At 43.6% G+C, this 16090-nt stretch overlaps 2 protein-coding genes across 5 annotated transcripts in view; both read right to left on the bottom strand.

The window, feature by feature from the left end:
* The window catches only part of LOC133518027 (G-protein coupled receptor 179), a 68691-nt gene extending 54854 nt beyond the window's left edge, over positions 1 to 13837 (bottom strand). For both annotated transcript variants that reach the window (XM_061851566.1, XM_061851570.1), the window contains exon 1: positions 12695 to 13837. The gene's annotated coding sequence lies outside the window, so the exon portion shown is untranslated. The remainder of the gene's footprint in view (positions 1 to 12694) is intronic.
* A 17-nt stretch (positions 13838 to 13854) lies between these two features.
* The window catches only part of LOC133518024 (rab3 GTPase-activating protein catalytic subunit), a 45825-nt gene continuing 43589 nt past the window's right edge, over positions 13855 to 16090 (bottom strand). The window contains exons 4-5 of one of the 3 annotated variants that reach the window (XM_061851563.1): positions 14632 to 15385; positions 13855 to 14020 (exon numbers count right to left, since the gene is read on the bottom strand). In XM_061851563.1, coding sequence (XP_061707547.1) covers positions 13971 to 14020; positions 14632 to 15385 — 804 coding nt within the window. In that variant the 3' untranslated portion in view covers positions 13855 to 13970. Of the gene's footprint in view, positions 15386 to 16090 lie in introns of all 3 variants that reach the window. The other 2 variants (XM_061851562.1, XM_061851564.1) reach the window with 2 other exon arrangements.

Below are 16090 nucleotides of genomic sequence, written 5' to 3'. Positions count from 1 at the left end.
CCTAGATAACTCGTCGATATTAGATAAAGTATATTCCGTAGCATTTTAAAGTTCTTTAGCCAAGTATGTTTTAAGGAAAAACGAAAGTCCAGACCGATGAAGATCACCTTTAAGATGGACAGAACTAAAGCAATAGTACGAGTAAGTATAGGTGTTCGCGCCCTTTTTCATTCATTATCATTCATATTCATCCATCTCGCTCGCTTTTCTTTCATACTATCTACTCTATTCAACCTCATTTTTATTCTCATATCACCCGCCTTTTTGCCGACCTACTTAAACGCAAAACAAAGAAGCTAAAAATTTAAATACATGTCAATGGTTGGACAACGTCAATGAAGTGAAAAATCAATATACTTTTTTCCTGATAATATGAATAAAATAATACGATGAAATAATTATTATAAACGAGAGTGATAAACGTGAGTGTGAAGGAGTAAGGAGAGAGAAGAACGAACCAAAAATTAAATACGGCGGCCGCCGTTAACAAATCGGAATCTATACCCAGGTACGGTCGGCCTCATAATTAACATCTTTTTAATTTTATTCTCATTTTTAGTTTTCTCATAGCCATAGTCCCTCTGTATTTCTTGGACTGCGCTTTTCCTCTGGTCCTTCGGCATTCCTCGCGTTAACATTTCTGGTCTTCGAACCGGATTCTCTTTTCTTTTCCCTCTTCTCTCCTCATACATTCATTGCTAATCGTTCTCCTCCCGCACCGCACCGCCCTTATAAATATTACCTAAATTATTCTATATTAATCGCTCCCGCAGTTTAGGTATTTATTTATATGAGTATTACTATTCGCCGCGCCGCCCTTATAAATTAATTACCTAAATATAATTTCTTAATCGCACCCGCAATTTAAGTATACGTTTATAAGAGTTAATCCTTATTCATAGGAACATAAATTGTTTTACCGCATAAATAAAATTAAACTACTTAACCCGTCTCCTGCATTATGGCGAAAGATACAAGAAATATCGAAAGCGTCGACAGCGCGTATTATGAAGACGAGCTGTCGATGCTTGAAGCAAAACGCAATATCTTCTTTGAACTCGTCCAGGGTATTTACAAAAAATCGCTAGTTGTCGATACCGATTTAGCCAGTCGCGAGAGTTTCCTTGATGCTGCTGACACTATCGACGAACTCCGATCAGAGTTCAAAGAGGTGGTTAATGAGTATAATCGTACGTTGCTAAGAGCTAGGGCGGCTGCTGTCCCTAATTATCAGCCGATTATAGCCTTCGAAGATTTGTACTGCCGCATCAGGAGAGTGGTTAAGCGGCTGCAACCAGCCGCACCGCCGGCCTCTTCGCTGCCTTCTATAGTGGAGAGAGCCAGACCTTCTTTGCCAACGATGGAACTGGTAGCGTTCGATGGAGATATACGTAACTGGCCGCTTTTCTACGCTAGTTTTAAATCCAGAGTGCACGAAAATCTGTCGCTTACTGATGAAGAGAAGCTCTTCTATCTTATTGGGAAATTGTCACCAAAAGCTCAAGCCGTCATCGCGGGTATAACTCCGAGCGCTGAAAACTATCAGCTTATCATCGATAGTCTAATTGACAGATTTCAAGACAAGCGCACTCTTGCCTCGACCTACATGGATCAAATGCTCAATTTAAAGATTAATGGTCCCGCTTCCTCGTCTAATTTTCAAACATTCATCGATAAGTTTGTCACAGCTGCGAATGCGCTTAAGTCGCTTAAGCTCGATGATTTATGCGATTTCATGCTCCTTCATATGGCATTAAAGAAGCTAGACCAGGAAACTCTTCGAGCATTTGAAATGTTACACCGAGATACGAAATTGCCTACCTTCCGCAATTTGACAGATTTTATGAAGAGTCAGTTTAGGATTTATCAAAATGTGCAACCAAGCACCGTCGTCGTCTCCGCCGCAGCAAATCCATCGCGCGAAAAAGGTGTTAAGTCGTCTCAGCCGCGTAGTGCCGCACCAAAACTACAAAGTTATGTTGCTTGCGCGAGCACTACTAAATGTATTTGTGACAATATTGTTCATGAACATTTATTTAAATGTCCGTCCCTCAACAGTTTAACGCCTTCCGAACGCTTCAAACGCGCTAAAGAGCTTAAGGCATGTGTTAACTGCCTAAGTATCAAACACCGCACCCGCGAGTGCAATTCCGAGGTGAAATGTCGAGTTTGTCATCAAAAGCATCATACTCTGTTGCATTTTGACAAAGACAAGGATGAAAGAGCTACGACGTCTGATGTGTCAAGTGTATCTGCGAGCGCCGTAGCTAAGTCGTCTTCACCGCCGCCGGAAAGCACATCTTGTAACACGTCTATCGTGACTCAAGCACTAGCGGCCTCTAACAATAAGATGTCAAAACAAAACTCAACATCTTCGTGTGATACGGTATTGCTGTCCACCGCAAAGGTTATCGTCCGCGATAATAAGGGTGGCACGCAAGTCGTCAAATGTTTACTTGACACCGCGTCACAAAGTAACTTCATTACTGAGGAGTGTTGTAAGCGCTTAGGTTTGAATTTTGATAAAAAGCCAAGCGCTGTATTTGGCATTGGAAAAACTAAAAAAATTGTTAAGGGTAACGCAGATATTAAAATATTTTCGCGATTCGACGAAAACGTCAACTTTGACGTTTCGAGTTTTGTGGTCGATCGCATCACCGACGATTTGCCATCAGTGCCGGTTGACATGTCAACCCTCACACATGTTCATGGCCTCCCTTTGGCTGACGACACGTTGGATACGCCCGTCGCAATTGATGTACTGGTGGGTGCAACTATATTTCCACATTTGTTACTGCCGCACATTGTTAAAAGCGATGTGGACTATCTGCCACCGGCTATTCAGACAGTATTGGGGTATATTTTAATGGGTTCGGTCCCTGCTTTACAGTCACCGCGTAAATATACTTCAGCATGTTGTACTTCTATTCAAGACTCCACAGACAACCTTCTCAAAAGGTTTTGGGAACTTGAGGAAATATCCGCTCCGCCCGCTCAAAGTCAAGATGACCTTGAATGCGAGGATTATTTTCGCGCCACCACTACGCGCGACGCTAATGGTAGATATACTGTCGCATTGCCTTTCCGAGATGACGTGTTCAAGCTCGGAGAGTCGCATTCTGCTGCTAAGAGGCGCTTTCTTTGCCTTGAAAGAAAGCTAGAGTCATCGAGTGTGTTACGTGCCGCCTATGACGATATCATTCGTGAATACGTCAGTAAGGGTTACATATCGGAGGTAACTATCTCCATGAAGGCCTCTCCAGCTGTCGCATACATAATTCCTCACCATGCTGTCATACGCGAGGACAAATCAACGACCAAAGTGCGCATGGTCCTGGATTCGAGTAGCAAGACAAGCACAGGTCTGTCGCTGAATGACGTTTTGCACTCAGGGCCCAATCTTCAAGGGGATTTGTTTTCAATCCTTCTGAACTTTCGCTTATTCAAAATAGCGCTTTCGGCCGATTGTCGCCAAATGTTTTTACAGATTGGTGTTCGCGAAGCGGAACGCAAGTTTCAACGAATCTTATATAGATTCCGCCCGGCAGATCCCATTACCACATACGAATTTAATCGCGTGTGTTTTGGTATGAAGTCGAGTCCCTATCACGCGCTCCGCGTCGTCCGTCAGCTAATTGCAGACGACGGGCATAAGTACCCAACGGCAGCGGCGATCGCGTCCTCTTGTACATACATGGATGACGTATGCTTTAGCATTATGTCAGATGACTCGCAGCAGCAGGATGAGTCTGTTGCTATCGCCGCGGCTAAGGAGCTGATTGATTTATTCAAATGCGGTCAATTTGATCTTGTGAAATGGACCTGCAATTCAGACGCCGTGCTACGCGAAATACCTGCTTCGCATCGGGCTTCCGTAGACATTGAAATCGACCCAGGGGTCTCCCAAAAGGTCCTTGGCTTATGTTGGAATAAATCTGGTGATTACTTTCATTTCAAGGTGACAGAGCCAGACTCAACGTGCACTAAAAGGACGATCTTGTCCGCAGTGGCACGTCTATGGGATAACGTGGGCTTAGTAGCTCCAGTTGTCTTATACGCAAAACTCCTCATCCAGGAGCTTTGGTTGATCAAATGCGACTGGGATGAGACTCCCCCACCCCATATTGTGGATTTATGGGAACGATTCTGTTCGGAGTTGCCAAAGCTCAATGGAATCCAAATACCGCGCCATCTTGGAGTAGCACAGGGTTGTACTATAAACCTTTTAGGCTTCGGTGATGCATCCGAGCGTGCATATGGAGGCGTCGTATACCTTCAGGTTCTAAAGGGAGACGAAGTGGCAGTTCGGCTGGTGTGTTCCAAGTCGAAGGTCTGTCCCCTTAAAACAGTCTCCGTCGCGAGATTGGAACTGTGTGCTGCGGTCCTCCTGGCAAAGCTCATGCGGAAGGTGCAAGATAACTTCGAACCTCGTTATAACATTAACGAGGTCTACGCGTTTACAGACTCGAAAGTTGCTCTCTGCTGGATTCAGTCATCCCCCCACCGCTGGCAAACGTTTGTTGCCAACCGGGTAGTTAAGATTATCGAAGCTATTCCGGCCAACTGCTTCCATCATGTGGCGGGCTTAGAAAATCCCGCGGATTGCTTGTCCCGTGGCCTGACGCCTTCTAAGCTCGTGGACCATCCTTTGTGGTTCACGGGACCGGCTTGGGCTTCCAAGCATCCATCGGAATGGCCTTTAAGGGAGCTCGATCGAGAGTCCATCGGTGAAGTGCCGGAGCTTAAGCCTCTTGCACACGCTGCAACTACGGATGTGTCAGAGTCACCACTTTATTCACTCGCTCAGCGAATATCGTCGTGGTCTCGATTATTGCGCATCGTGGTATACGTGTACCGCATTCTTAAACCGAAACCGCGCTTCTCAGCACTTTCCCGAAATGACCTAGAGTTCGCTGAGGGTAAAATTATTTCATCGTTGCAAAGTGAACACTTTAGCGACGACATTGATAAAATAAAGAGCAAAAGGTATTGCTCACCTGCCTTGCAAAAGCTTAAACCATTCTTAGATAAAGACGGGCTGATTCGTGTTGGAGGCAGGCTGTCAAATGCTGACATGAAATATTCGCAGAAACACCCAATTGTGCTTCCACGACGTGATCATGTAGTCAATATGATCGTCGACTATTTCCACAGAAAGCATTTGCACGCTGGTCCTGAGTCATTAATGACTATACTTAGGCTTCAGTATTGGATACTGTCGGCTCGTCGTGTCATTCGCGACCGCGTTGCCAAATGCAACACGTGTTTCAGAGCGAATCCACAATCGTCTCTCCCGCTCATGGCAGACCTACCGAGCTGTCGCGTGAATCAAGTGAATAAACCGTTTACACATACGGGGTGTGATTATGCAGGTCCCTTGCAGTACACTCCTACTCGAGGCAGAGGAGTCAAGAGTCGCAAGGCTTGGTTATGCATTTTCACTTGCCTCACGACGCGCTGCCTTCATATCGAGATAGCGACGGAATTGAGTACCGCCAATTTTTTGGCTGCTTTAAAGCGCTTCTTGGCGCGGCGTGGCCCCGTACAATGCATATATTCGGACAATGGGACTAATTTTACCGGTGCCAACTCTTACATGCGTGACCTCTACAAGTTTTTAGACGGTCATCGTCCACATTTGGAGATGGAGCTCGCGGAGAACCGCATTGATTGGAAGTTCATTCCTCCCGCTTCTCCACACTTCGGAGGCGCATGGGAAAGCATGGTGAAAATAGTAAAAAATCACCTTTTCAAGGTAATCGGTACGCAAATACTGTCATATGAGGAGCTTCTGACTACGCTTGCGCAGATAGAGGCCCTTGTAAATTCGCGACCACTGACAGCTCTGACTAGTGATCCCGCTGAGCCTTCAGCTCTCACCCCGGCTCATTTCCTCAACACTGCTCCGCTGTTGTCCTTACCTGCTCCATTGGTCGAGTCAGGTAATTTGCGTGACCGACATGCACTTCTGGATAAGATAGTGCAGTCCTTCTGGCAACGTTGGCGTGCAGAATATCTGCATCAGTTGCAGTCTCGAGCTAAATGGACCACGCCATCAGTTCCTATCGTAACTGGTACAGTGGTTGTCATAAAAGTAGATAATGCGCCGCCATTTTCATGGCCTTTAGGCGTCGTAGAGGCAGTACATCCTTCGAAGGACGGCTCAACCCGCGTTGTCACTGTCAGGACAAATAAAGGAAGTTTCGTCCGTCCTGTCGTGCGATTATGCCCTCTGCCTAACCAATAATTAATAGGAGTATACTTCGTTAGAATAATACTTTTTCTTTAGTTCATTATTTCGCTATATTATTGTGAATGTTAGTTTAATTTGATGATAAGGGTTATTATTTATTATATTTAGTTTTTCTTTCCTTTAAAGGAACCCTTTAAGGTCGGGGGGAAATGTTCGCGCCCTTTTTCATTCATTATCATTCATATTCATCCATCTCGCTCGCTTTTCTTTCATACTATCTACTCTATTCAACCTCATTTTTATTCTCATATCACCCGCCTTTTTGCCGACCTACTTAAACGCAAAACAAAGAAGCTAAAAATTTAAATACATGTCAATGGTTGGACAACGTCAATGAAGTGAAAAATCAATATACTTTTTTCCTGATAATATGAATAAAATAATACGATGAAATAATTATTATAAACGAGAGTGATAAACGTGAGTGTGAAGGAGTAAGGAGAGAGAAGAACGAACCAAAAATTAAATACGGCGGCCGCCGTTAACAAATCGGAATCTATACCCAGGTACGGTCGGCCTCATAATTAACATCTTTTTAATTTTATTCTCATTTTTAGTTTTCTCATAGCCATAGTCCCTCTGTATTTCTTGGACTGCGCTTTTCCTCTGGTCCTTCGGCATTCCTCGCGTTAACATTTCGTGTAGTAGAAGAACGGTGACTTTGACTTATGGTGTAGTTTGCAACCATTATCTGAACCCCTAGTATTAATTTATTCGATAGCATGACGTGTTTGCGTAAGTCTCATTTTGTGTGGGATTTAAAAACAGCGCGCCAAGCGGGACGTTTTGGATACTCAAAATCCAAAACGCGTACGTCACGTTTCGCTATCGAATAAATTTACACTAGGGGTACTGATATGTTTAATACGAACACTCTTTTCAAAGCAAATCTAAACATAATAAGCAATCAGCTCTCCCATTACGGTATAAGTATTATAATCCGTATGTTATGACGTTTGCGTAGCAAACTAACGCTTTGGGATGGTTATCTCTTCCTCAATCACCCTATTACATCAATGAACAGTTTGGGAGTAGTCGATTGTTAGATTGCCCACTACTATTGCGCCTTGGATATCGCGATGTCATTGACGTTTCCGTCGTTTGCGAGATTGCATGGAGAGCTACATTCAGAATTCCATGCAATCAAATGAGATGAATCTCCATACTACATAGAACCCTTTGTTATACTGTACTGTAGGTACCTAAACATATAATATATCTTAGCATATAAACTGGATACTATTATGTAGTTGTAGTCCATACATATAATGAGACAGCTACAATGATTTAGCAGCTCATACCTATAAATGCTTGGAGACCGCAATGTTTTTAAAACCAGTTTATTTTTCGCAAAAAACTCTTCTTGAGCTTGTAACCCAGAACTAGAGCGATAATTGAACTTTAGATAGGTTACTATAGTTTTTTTGTGTAGTTAGTTCCTAGTTCAATTACCTATCTTCTGTTGCAAACAAAAGCCGGGATCAACAGCTTAGCGCCTTCCATAACACGAAAGCGCTCAGTTAGTCACCAGTCACCACTCAGACTAAAAGCGGTAATTTATTTAGCTACTAGCCGAAGCCTGTTTAAGCAAACAAATTAGGTATGATCTCTAGTACCAATAGGTCTAGTATTTAAATGGTTGTAATAGCAACATAAAAAACCGTGATGGAAATGGGAAGGCTCGCCGGGAATGTAATCGGCAGCCGCGAACCCGAGGTTCCGGCAGAGACTCCTGCCTATATCCGGGAAATATGCTATATCAAAAACGGTTACATTCCGCTAGCTAGGTAGTGTGTAGGTACATACATTGGCTATAGGTATGTACATGACGCTCGCTCCACCTAACACTTTTAGAATAACCTAGCAATTCCGAAAAATGTTATCGTATAATTGTTTCCGGCTGTAGTTTGACGGGTTTGGCGATAAAATAATTAATCACGCAATATAAAAGGCCAGAGTTGTATTTATGTAGATATACATTTAAGTATCTACATGACTAAGGGACTAAGTTATATTGGTGCAGTGCTAATATTACCTAATGACTTTATGATACCTACCAACTTGAAAGAACATTTTTCGTTCTTTTGGATAACATCTATGACAAAAAATGTTATACGCATATTATTCCTCCATACTTAGGTACAGTCAGCGTCAAATACTTTGTAGCAACCAAAGTAGCCAAATAGTTCGGTACACCATATATTTAGTATGGTGTACCGAACTATTTGGCCACTTTGACTGCTACTAAGTAGTTGACGCTGACTGTACTACGATGTTTTTGCTTTGATGTTCTATTAAATAATTTCGTGTCATTCAATTCATGTGTTTACTCGTACTTGCGTATTTTATGCAGTTTATATTCCAAGTATCAGAGACATAAGTATATCAAACCCTCATCAGTGACAATAAAATACTGGACGCATGTTTCCCCGGTTTCTATAAAGGAGATGCTGGAGGTGTTAATGGTCCGGTAGACTTTTAAACGAGATGTTAATGCGTTATAATTGAGTAAACCCGTCATACAGACATCCTCAAGCCCTTTAACATTCCACAATGCCTGAAAACTCGCCTCATTAACCAATGTGTCCTGCTCACCATGACCTACGGTGCCGAGACATGGACGCTCACTAAGCCGCAGTACAGTGGCACAGAGAGCCATGGAGCGCGCCATGCTCGGCATCAAACTTCAAGACCGAGTGAGGAATGTCGAGATCCGATGTCGTACCAAGGTGCAAGACGTCGGACACGTCATTACCAAATTAAAATAGAGCTGGGTGAGACATGTTGCCAGGCAGAGTGATGGCAGGTGGGCCAAAATGTTAACGGAATGATGGCCACCTTCAGACGAACTGCCTGGCGTCCGTTGGCTCGTTGGGTGGAAGACATTCGGAAGATTGCGGGTCACTTCTAGATGAGATAGGCTCAGGACCGGGATAAGTAGCGTACTGGAGCAGAAGCTTATGCTCAGCAGTGGGCGATAAAAGGCTGATATGATGATAATGATGATGAATTAAGTAAACTCGGTTGAATTAATAGACAGCTTCACGTTACATGCTGTAAATACCAAAATAAAGATTTTTCTTTATGCGCCACCGTATAAAAAAACAACGCCGGTAAAACGCCTCAACCCTAATCAGAGGTATCTAGTTACATAAACTCAATTGTATGCAATCCATTACCATCAATACCGCAATATGTAAATTTGTATGTCGAAGAGATTGCCACATGGGTAGAGGCAGACTCCGCAAGACGTGCACCGAAGTGTCGCCTAGCCATTGTCCACACGAGCGCACACTATAATGGTCTATTTATAATGGTCGGACCATTCAGTGGACATGGAGGACGTGGTCACCGCTCCATTTAACATATAGCTACTTTACTCGCATATGTGGGCCACATGCGTTAATAGAATAAATTCTAGACACCACCTTTTTTTAATTCAGTTTACTGAATTTCGGGTGCGTACCTATATAAATTAGGTAGTAGAAATATATAAAAATACATATGAAATGTATTAACATAAAAATATAATATGACGAAAACCAAACAGGAACGCATGGCATGAGCTAATAATTTACAGTTTTAGCCCCAATAACCCCATGTTTTACTAACGATTCAGTTTTCCTAAGTGCGTGTTTTAAAAATGTTACAGTTATTTTATTCCAATGTCTTCGCCTAATGGTATCTCATTATTAACAAAATAGACTAGAGCTCATCATATAAACCTCAATTGTAATATTAAAAAACCGGCCAAGTGCGAGTCGAACTCGCGCACGAAGAGTTCCGTACCATTATCTATAAAAACGAGCAAAAAAAATCTTGTTTGTTGTATGGCCCCCTTAAATATTTATTTTATTGTTTTTTAGTATTTTTTGTTATAGCGGCAACAGAAATACATCATCTGTGAAAATTTCAACTGTCTATCACGGTTCATGAGATACTGCCTGGTGACAGACGGACGGACAGCGGAGTCTTAGTAATAGGGTCCCGTTTTACCCTTTGGGTATGGAACCCTAAAAATAATATATACCTGCCTTAGGTCCAAAAATATTGCGGCCAAGGTCCAACTTTCCACTAGTCATGCAGCTGCAGGAGCGGCGCGGAAACGCTAAATAAAACCTACACACGTAACCTGCGGGGTTACGAATCAGTCCCCATGTTTATGGGTAGGTTAGGTTAGACGATATATGTATACGACCGGCTTAACATGACGCCTTAATACAACGAAATAAGGTTCAAAGTATAAACATAACTTTGACGTCGACCATCGTACGACCGCACCTTTTGTCCATACCTCAAACGGTACGCGTTATGCATACACTACTGCCGATTAAATATGACACTTGAGGTGGTTGAGTGCGCTTGTTTCCATACAAGCGTATCACATAACAGTCATAACACATAGTACCTGTGTACAAGTATCTATACCTACCTATAGAATTGCTAACCTACATATGAGATCAGGGTAAGAAAGCTAAAAATGGGGTTATCAATTATAATCTTTAGCAAATGTATACGTTTTTCAGGTATTTTACTCTCTCATCGTAGGTACTAGTCTGACCCTTTCTAGAAACCAGTTTACCAATCCAGCACAAAAAAAACAACTGACGTACGTGTAAGTATTTGGCATTCACGTGTTTTTAAATTATATACTCTATCTCTTTCTTCCTACTGAAACCCAGCACAACTTAACTCAGTCGACATTTTTGTGGTAATTTTCAACTTAGGTTATTACGTCCGCGCGAGCTTTCGACATACAGACAGACGTGGGACACTCGACAAGGGTTATGTTTTATGTACGGGTCTCCAAGTATAATCAATCTTGTAACGGAGCTACGAAGTATCATTCTTGCAGGCGTGCCGACACTGTACCTAATATGCGAAGTTGCACGTATATACAAATATTTAAATACATAGAAAACACCCATAATATTTAGGTCATCACACAAATAAATGCCCTTAACAGGATTCGAACCCAAGACCAACAAAAAAAAAAAAAAAAGTGAAAACCGATTTTCAAGACCGAAGTGATCCCATAAGCGCACAGTGAACGCTGCGACAACGATGCTGCATAACTCCGAAGCTCGCGAACGACCCCTTCTCTGTTGAAACCATACAGACAGGCATAAGTACAACTAATGGATGAAATAGCTGAGTCGCGTAGGAAAAAATGGGAACATACTGTTGCCAACATCGACATGACGCACAACAGTAAAAGAGCTTGATGGTCAACCCTGAACAAACTCACCGGCGACGCACCTACAACTGCCCGACCAGGACAAATCAGGGCCAACCAAATCGTCAGCTGCTGCTGAACGGATAACCGCCCCACCGAAAATTACCTCAGCCCCTACCAATTCGGAATATCACGAAGATGACAGCGCTATTACTAGCTCCGACCCTCTTTAACATCTAACAATTGTTTCATTCCTGACGGGCAGGATTGACAAACGACCAATCCTGCCCGCCAGGAATGGAACGGTTTCTATACGCTGACGATCTGGCCTTAGCAGCACAGGTTTGAGAGGGTCGAAGAAACCTTGCGTTTTTCAGTATGTGAGTTTGCCTATCCAGTCTGGCATCGATATGCATACGCGGGCCTTGTAACAGCCGCAATCAAAGACACCTGCCGTACTATAACTGGATGCCTTCAGCCGACTCCGCTCAAGCTTGCGGGTGTGCATCCCCCCATCTGGAAGGTGATGAACGGGCTCAAGTCCCAGGTTGGCCGTTGTAAACAGAGCATTGTCGAATGGGGACTACTTCGTGGCCACTCTATCCAATGTGCTTGCGACACAGCACCGCAAACCATGGCGCACCTGCTGGATTGCCCCGTGTGCCCGCACTCGTGCTCTATCTAAATCTGACCTGAGAGACGCCACGTCCGGGCTGTCAGCACCGCTGCTTTCTGGGCATTCACTGTTTAGGGAAACCTCGACACGAGAAAAGAACAGTGAACAAAGCTTTGTACGGAGCACTAACTAACTAATAGTAAGTAATCCTACTATATTTAGTTTTACGACAAAATAAGATATCTACGCGACTACGCGTACTTGAAATTCTATTGAAATTCATTAACACCATTTTACCATTGGCTATCTTCTAAGGTATTTCCAATTTTCGATACCAACGATGGCACTGATGAGGTCCGGCCTTTCACTCGCGTAACCAGAAATACACGTTTTATAGATGTGCGATACAGGGAAACTAATATTCTATTACAAGTTCTCGGTCATTGGCACTATCGTAACGTATCAACATGATGTATAAATCTATATGTCGAATTTTCAAGGACAGGTAAGCAACGCGACGACTACCTATGGATAAACTTTAGTCTGTCAACTGTTGAATCAGTTGCAGACTGCAGATTAGTTGCGATTTAGCAATTGCTATAGATGATTCCGTGTTCTCTCCAATAAGGTTAATATAAAAGGCACTTACCTCAGGTACAACAAGTTTCTCTGTCATTCAGTTCTGCTGCGGACCGGCTCCAGGTTAGCACATATTAAAACTTAACGACCAATGTATAAAAAAATAAACGGCCTATTAAAACTTGTTAATTTTCATAACCTTTCTACTGCGACACTTTAGCGTTTTAATTTATTATCAAGAATGCGACATTTTTAATTTTTAAAATAACGTATTCTCACGCAAACTTGTTATTAATTTACTTTCGATATGACATGACGAGTTGCACAATCCATGTGTGATTACGCACCTTCATTTTCTAATTAATTGATAGTAAATATTTACAGAAATACCGATTTCGCGACAAATTTGACCGCAATATTGTTCAGTATTTAAACAGTAATAGGTAGCCGTGCAAGGAGGCAAGGAATAGTTTTAAAATCCATTTAGCATGGCGGCGTTTTTATGATTTTTCTTACACACATTTTACGGTTCATTCGGTTTTTGGAAAGAGGAGAGTTTGCGCGCGCCCCTGGAATCGACCGGGCGTCCCGACGCACCACTGAGCGGACTCGCGAGGCTCCCGGCCCGGAGCGCCGCGCGCATGCGCCGCCCGGCCCGCGCTCCGCCGCCCGAGCCTGTGCCCCTCCATCTCCACCGAGCTAAACACTCTGGCCGTTCCTAACCTACCGCACCCAGTAATGTACACACTTCACATTTATTTGTCGTTCGTTTCTCGCTGTATAATAACGATCAGAGTACCGAGTCAGTGACAGCACAAGGATCAAAAAATGACGTCACAAGTCCGCTCACAAGTTCTGCGACGCCGAGACGACTGCTCGTATACTCCGTCTTATTTCATTAACGGCAATAAGACAGCCATAAACCGGCAAATAAAACTGATCTCGGATCTCAGAAGTCGACAGCGAGAGTTATCTCGGTTCCCGTTTTCCCCTAATACTTTCCTTCTGAACTACCACGAAGATACCTACAACAAGTGATGTTGTTTGGTAACGCGTCGCAATTTATTAAATCATCTTGAACATAACACGAGTAAATTGGTGCTTACACTCTGATGCGAGTGCGAGTCGAAAGGTTCGGCTTTGAATTTGTTTCGGCGCTGAATATTCCACGTTATTTGGGATGCGGGAATTTCTGGACCCTATTACTCGCGCTATAAATAAAACACGGTCTTGTTGTCGATATAAATTTACATAGTCACGTTTTATGGAATAAACATATGATCGAAACAAAATAAATATTCACGAGAGTATTCTGAGAGAAATTCGGTGTTGCAAGTAGGCAGCCATCATAAAAACTGCTGGCGTAGAATTTGATAAGCCAGCTTAGCGTCTGGGTCTGGAACATTATATAACATAGGCTTAAAACTCACAAACTAGCAGAAGTATAATACGTAATGCATTCATTGAATAGGTAACCGTAACATTTAAACAAACATTTAGAACATTACAAACAAGTTCTTATAAATATATTAATAAATTCTATGAACAATTCAACATTATCTATTCAACTATAATTGCACCAATACGCTTAACATTATTTATCTACCTGTTACGAGACAGATCGACGTAACTCTAGCTTGCGCATGATTACACATTCAGTGTTGTTTATTTTGTTTAACCAATCTACAAAATTGAGCAAGCGGTAAGGCGACCTGTCTTCTAATTTGACTCGTTTTACACTGTAGGTACTAGCTATCTACATCTACCAGAATCGATCACTATCTGTAATCAAGGAAGACTGAACTAAGTGGGCATTTAGTTTCTTCTTTCTTGCAAGCGTTGCGCTATTATTTTTGATGATGATGATTGGATTTAAATAGATATACTGGCAAAGGCTTCGTTAATCGTAACATTTAGTATAACGGTTGATAATCTTAATATAAATATGAAAGTGATCGTACAGTGACATGATGGCTAAAGGGGTTAAATATTTGTATCGCTACAAACACACTATGCGTTCTGTGAAGGCGCCGATGACGAACATGTCGGTGGAGAGGGCGGCGCGCATGACCTGCGGAGCGACGTCGTCCCGCACGCGCAGCGTGAACTCGCGCCGCGCGGCCGCCGGCAGGCTGTTCCCCACGGCGATGAGGATCCGGCTCCTGCCCGCGGAGTCGAGCGGCCGGTCTTCCTCGCTGTCACCGAGCACCGTGCGCACACAGATAGACCGACACGCTTCCCTTTCCGCATCGTAAAGTTCCCGCGCGGCTATCTCGAATGACCGCCTCTGATCGACCCCGCCCACCGCCGCGCTGACCGCGGTGACGCCTTCCGCCTGTGCTTTGACTGCACCCGCTCGCAAAATTGCCGGTAAAAGGAGCTCCGCCACGCCGCTGATAGTTCGTGAGCGCAGGAAATGAAGAACCTGCTCCGCCTCGCGAGTCTCGTCGAAGAGGCGACGCTGGCGCGCAGCGGGGACTGGACGCGCGACTTCCCAGGCTTCCACCCAGGGGTTGCCGGGCAGCAGCATGCGGTCGCCGAGCGCGCCGCCGCCGTCGGGCCGCCAGTCGCGCGGCGAGTACCAGTGCACGAAGTCGCAGAGTTCGGCACCGGGGTTTGCCGCCTTGAAGGCCTCCATGTCGGAGAGCAGCGAGGCGCTCATCATGCGCGCCCGCAACTCGGAGGCGCGCGCGTCGTCGCCGAGCCGCACCATCAGCTCGGCATCCTCCTCCAGCTGGTCTTCCGTCTTCGGAGCCGGGTCCTACATTGAAACGCCTTTTTATTACATCCGTTTTAAATATTAGACACGAAGTTAAGCGCATCATTAACATATACCTAACTGTACAGTAAGCTGCTAAATTGCATGGAGAAATTATGAATTAAATCATTGATAAAGTCGCCATGCACTTTTACGGCTGATGGTACATATTATTACCTACGACACTCCGTCTTCATATTTTAACATACTTAATTAAAAATGGTCAGCAATTTTTTTATGCATAATTTTTTTAAATACCAGTCAAGTGCGAGTTCCATTTACTCGCGCACCGAGGGTTCCGTACAAACTTTGAAAACAATGCATAATTATAATATTTGCATCATTTTGTTTTAGGTTAAAAATGTTGATGTTTTTAGCCTTATAGTCGTAGTTAATTAAATAATTATTTTAACATACGAATAATTAATTGCATTTGTTTTTACTTATTTACATTACCCATAACGGGGACTGAAGTAGCAGTGACCTTCCTTTTATGATTCAGACTACGCCGCTTGGCACGACTGTTCCTTGTGCCAAACCAGGCTGATCAAATCCTGTAGTCAGCCCCTGGCTACTTCCCAAAATGGGAGGGAAAATTAAAGCTCCGGCGGTATCCGCGGGTTTGCCGCGTGGATAGGAGACTAGAATAGCCTAGTTTAACTTAAGTAATAATCGTGCCGAGCGCCGTCGTCCGAGACAGAAGAGTGC

The sequence above is a fragment of the Cydia pomonella genome, chromosome 5 (assembly GCF_033807575.1).
Source record: "Cydia pomonella isolate Wapato2018A chromosome 5, ilCydPomo1, whole genome shotgun sequence".
Lineage (NCBI taxonomy): Eukaryota > Metazoa > Arthropoda > Insecta > Lepidoptera > Tortricidae > Cydia > Cydia pomonella.
This window is presented reverse-complemented; position numbering and strand designations above follow the sequence as displayed.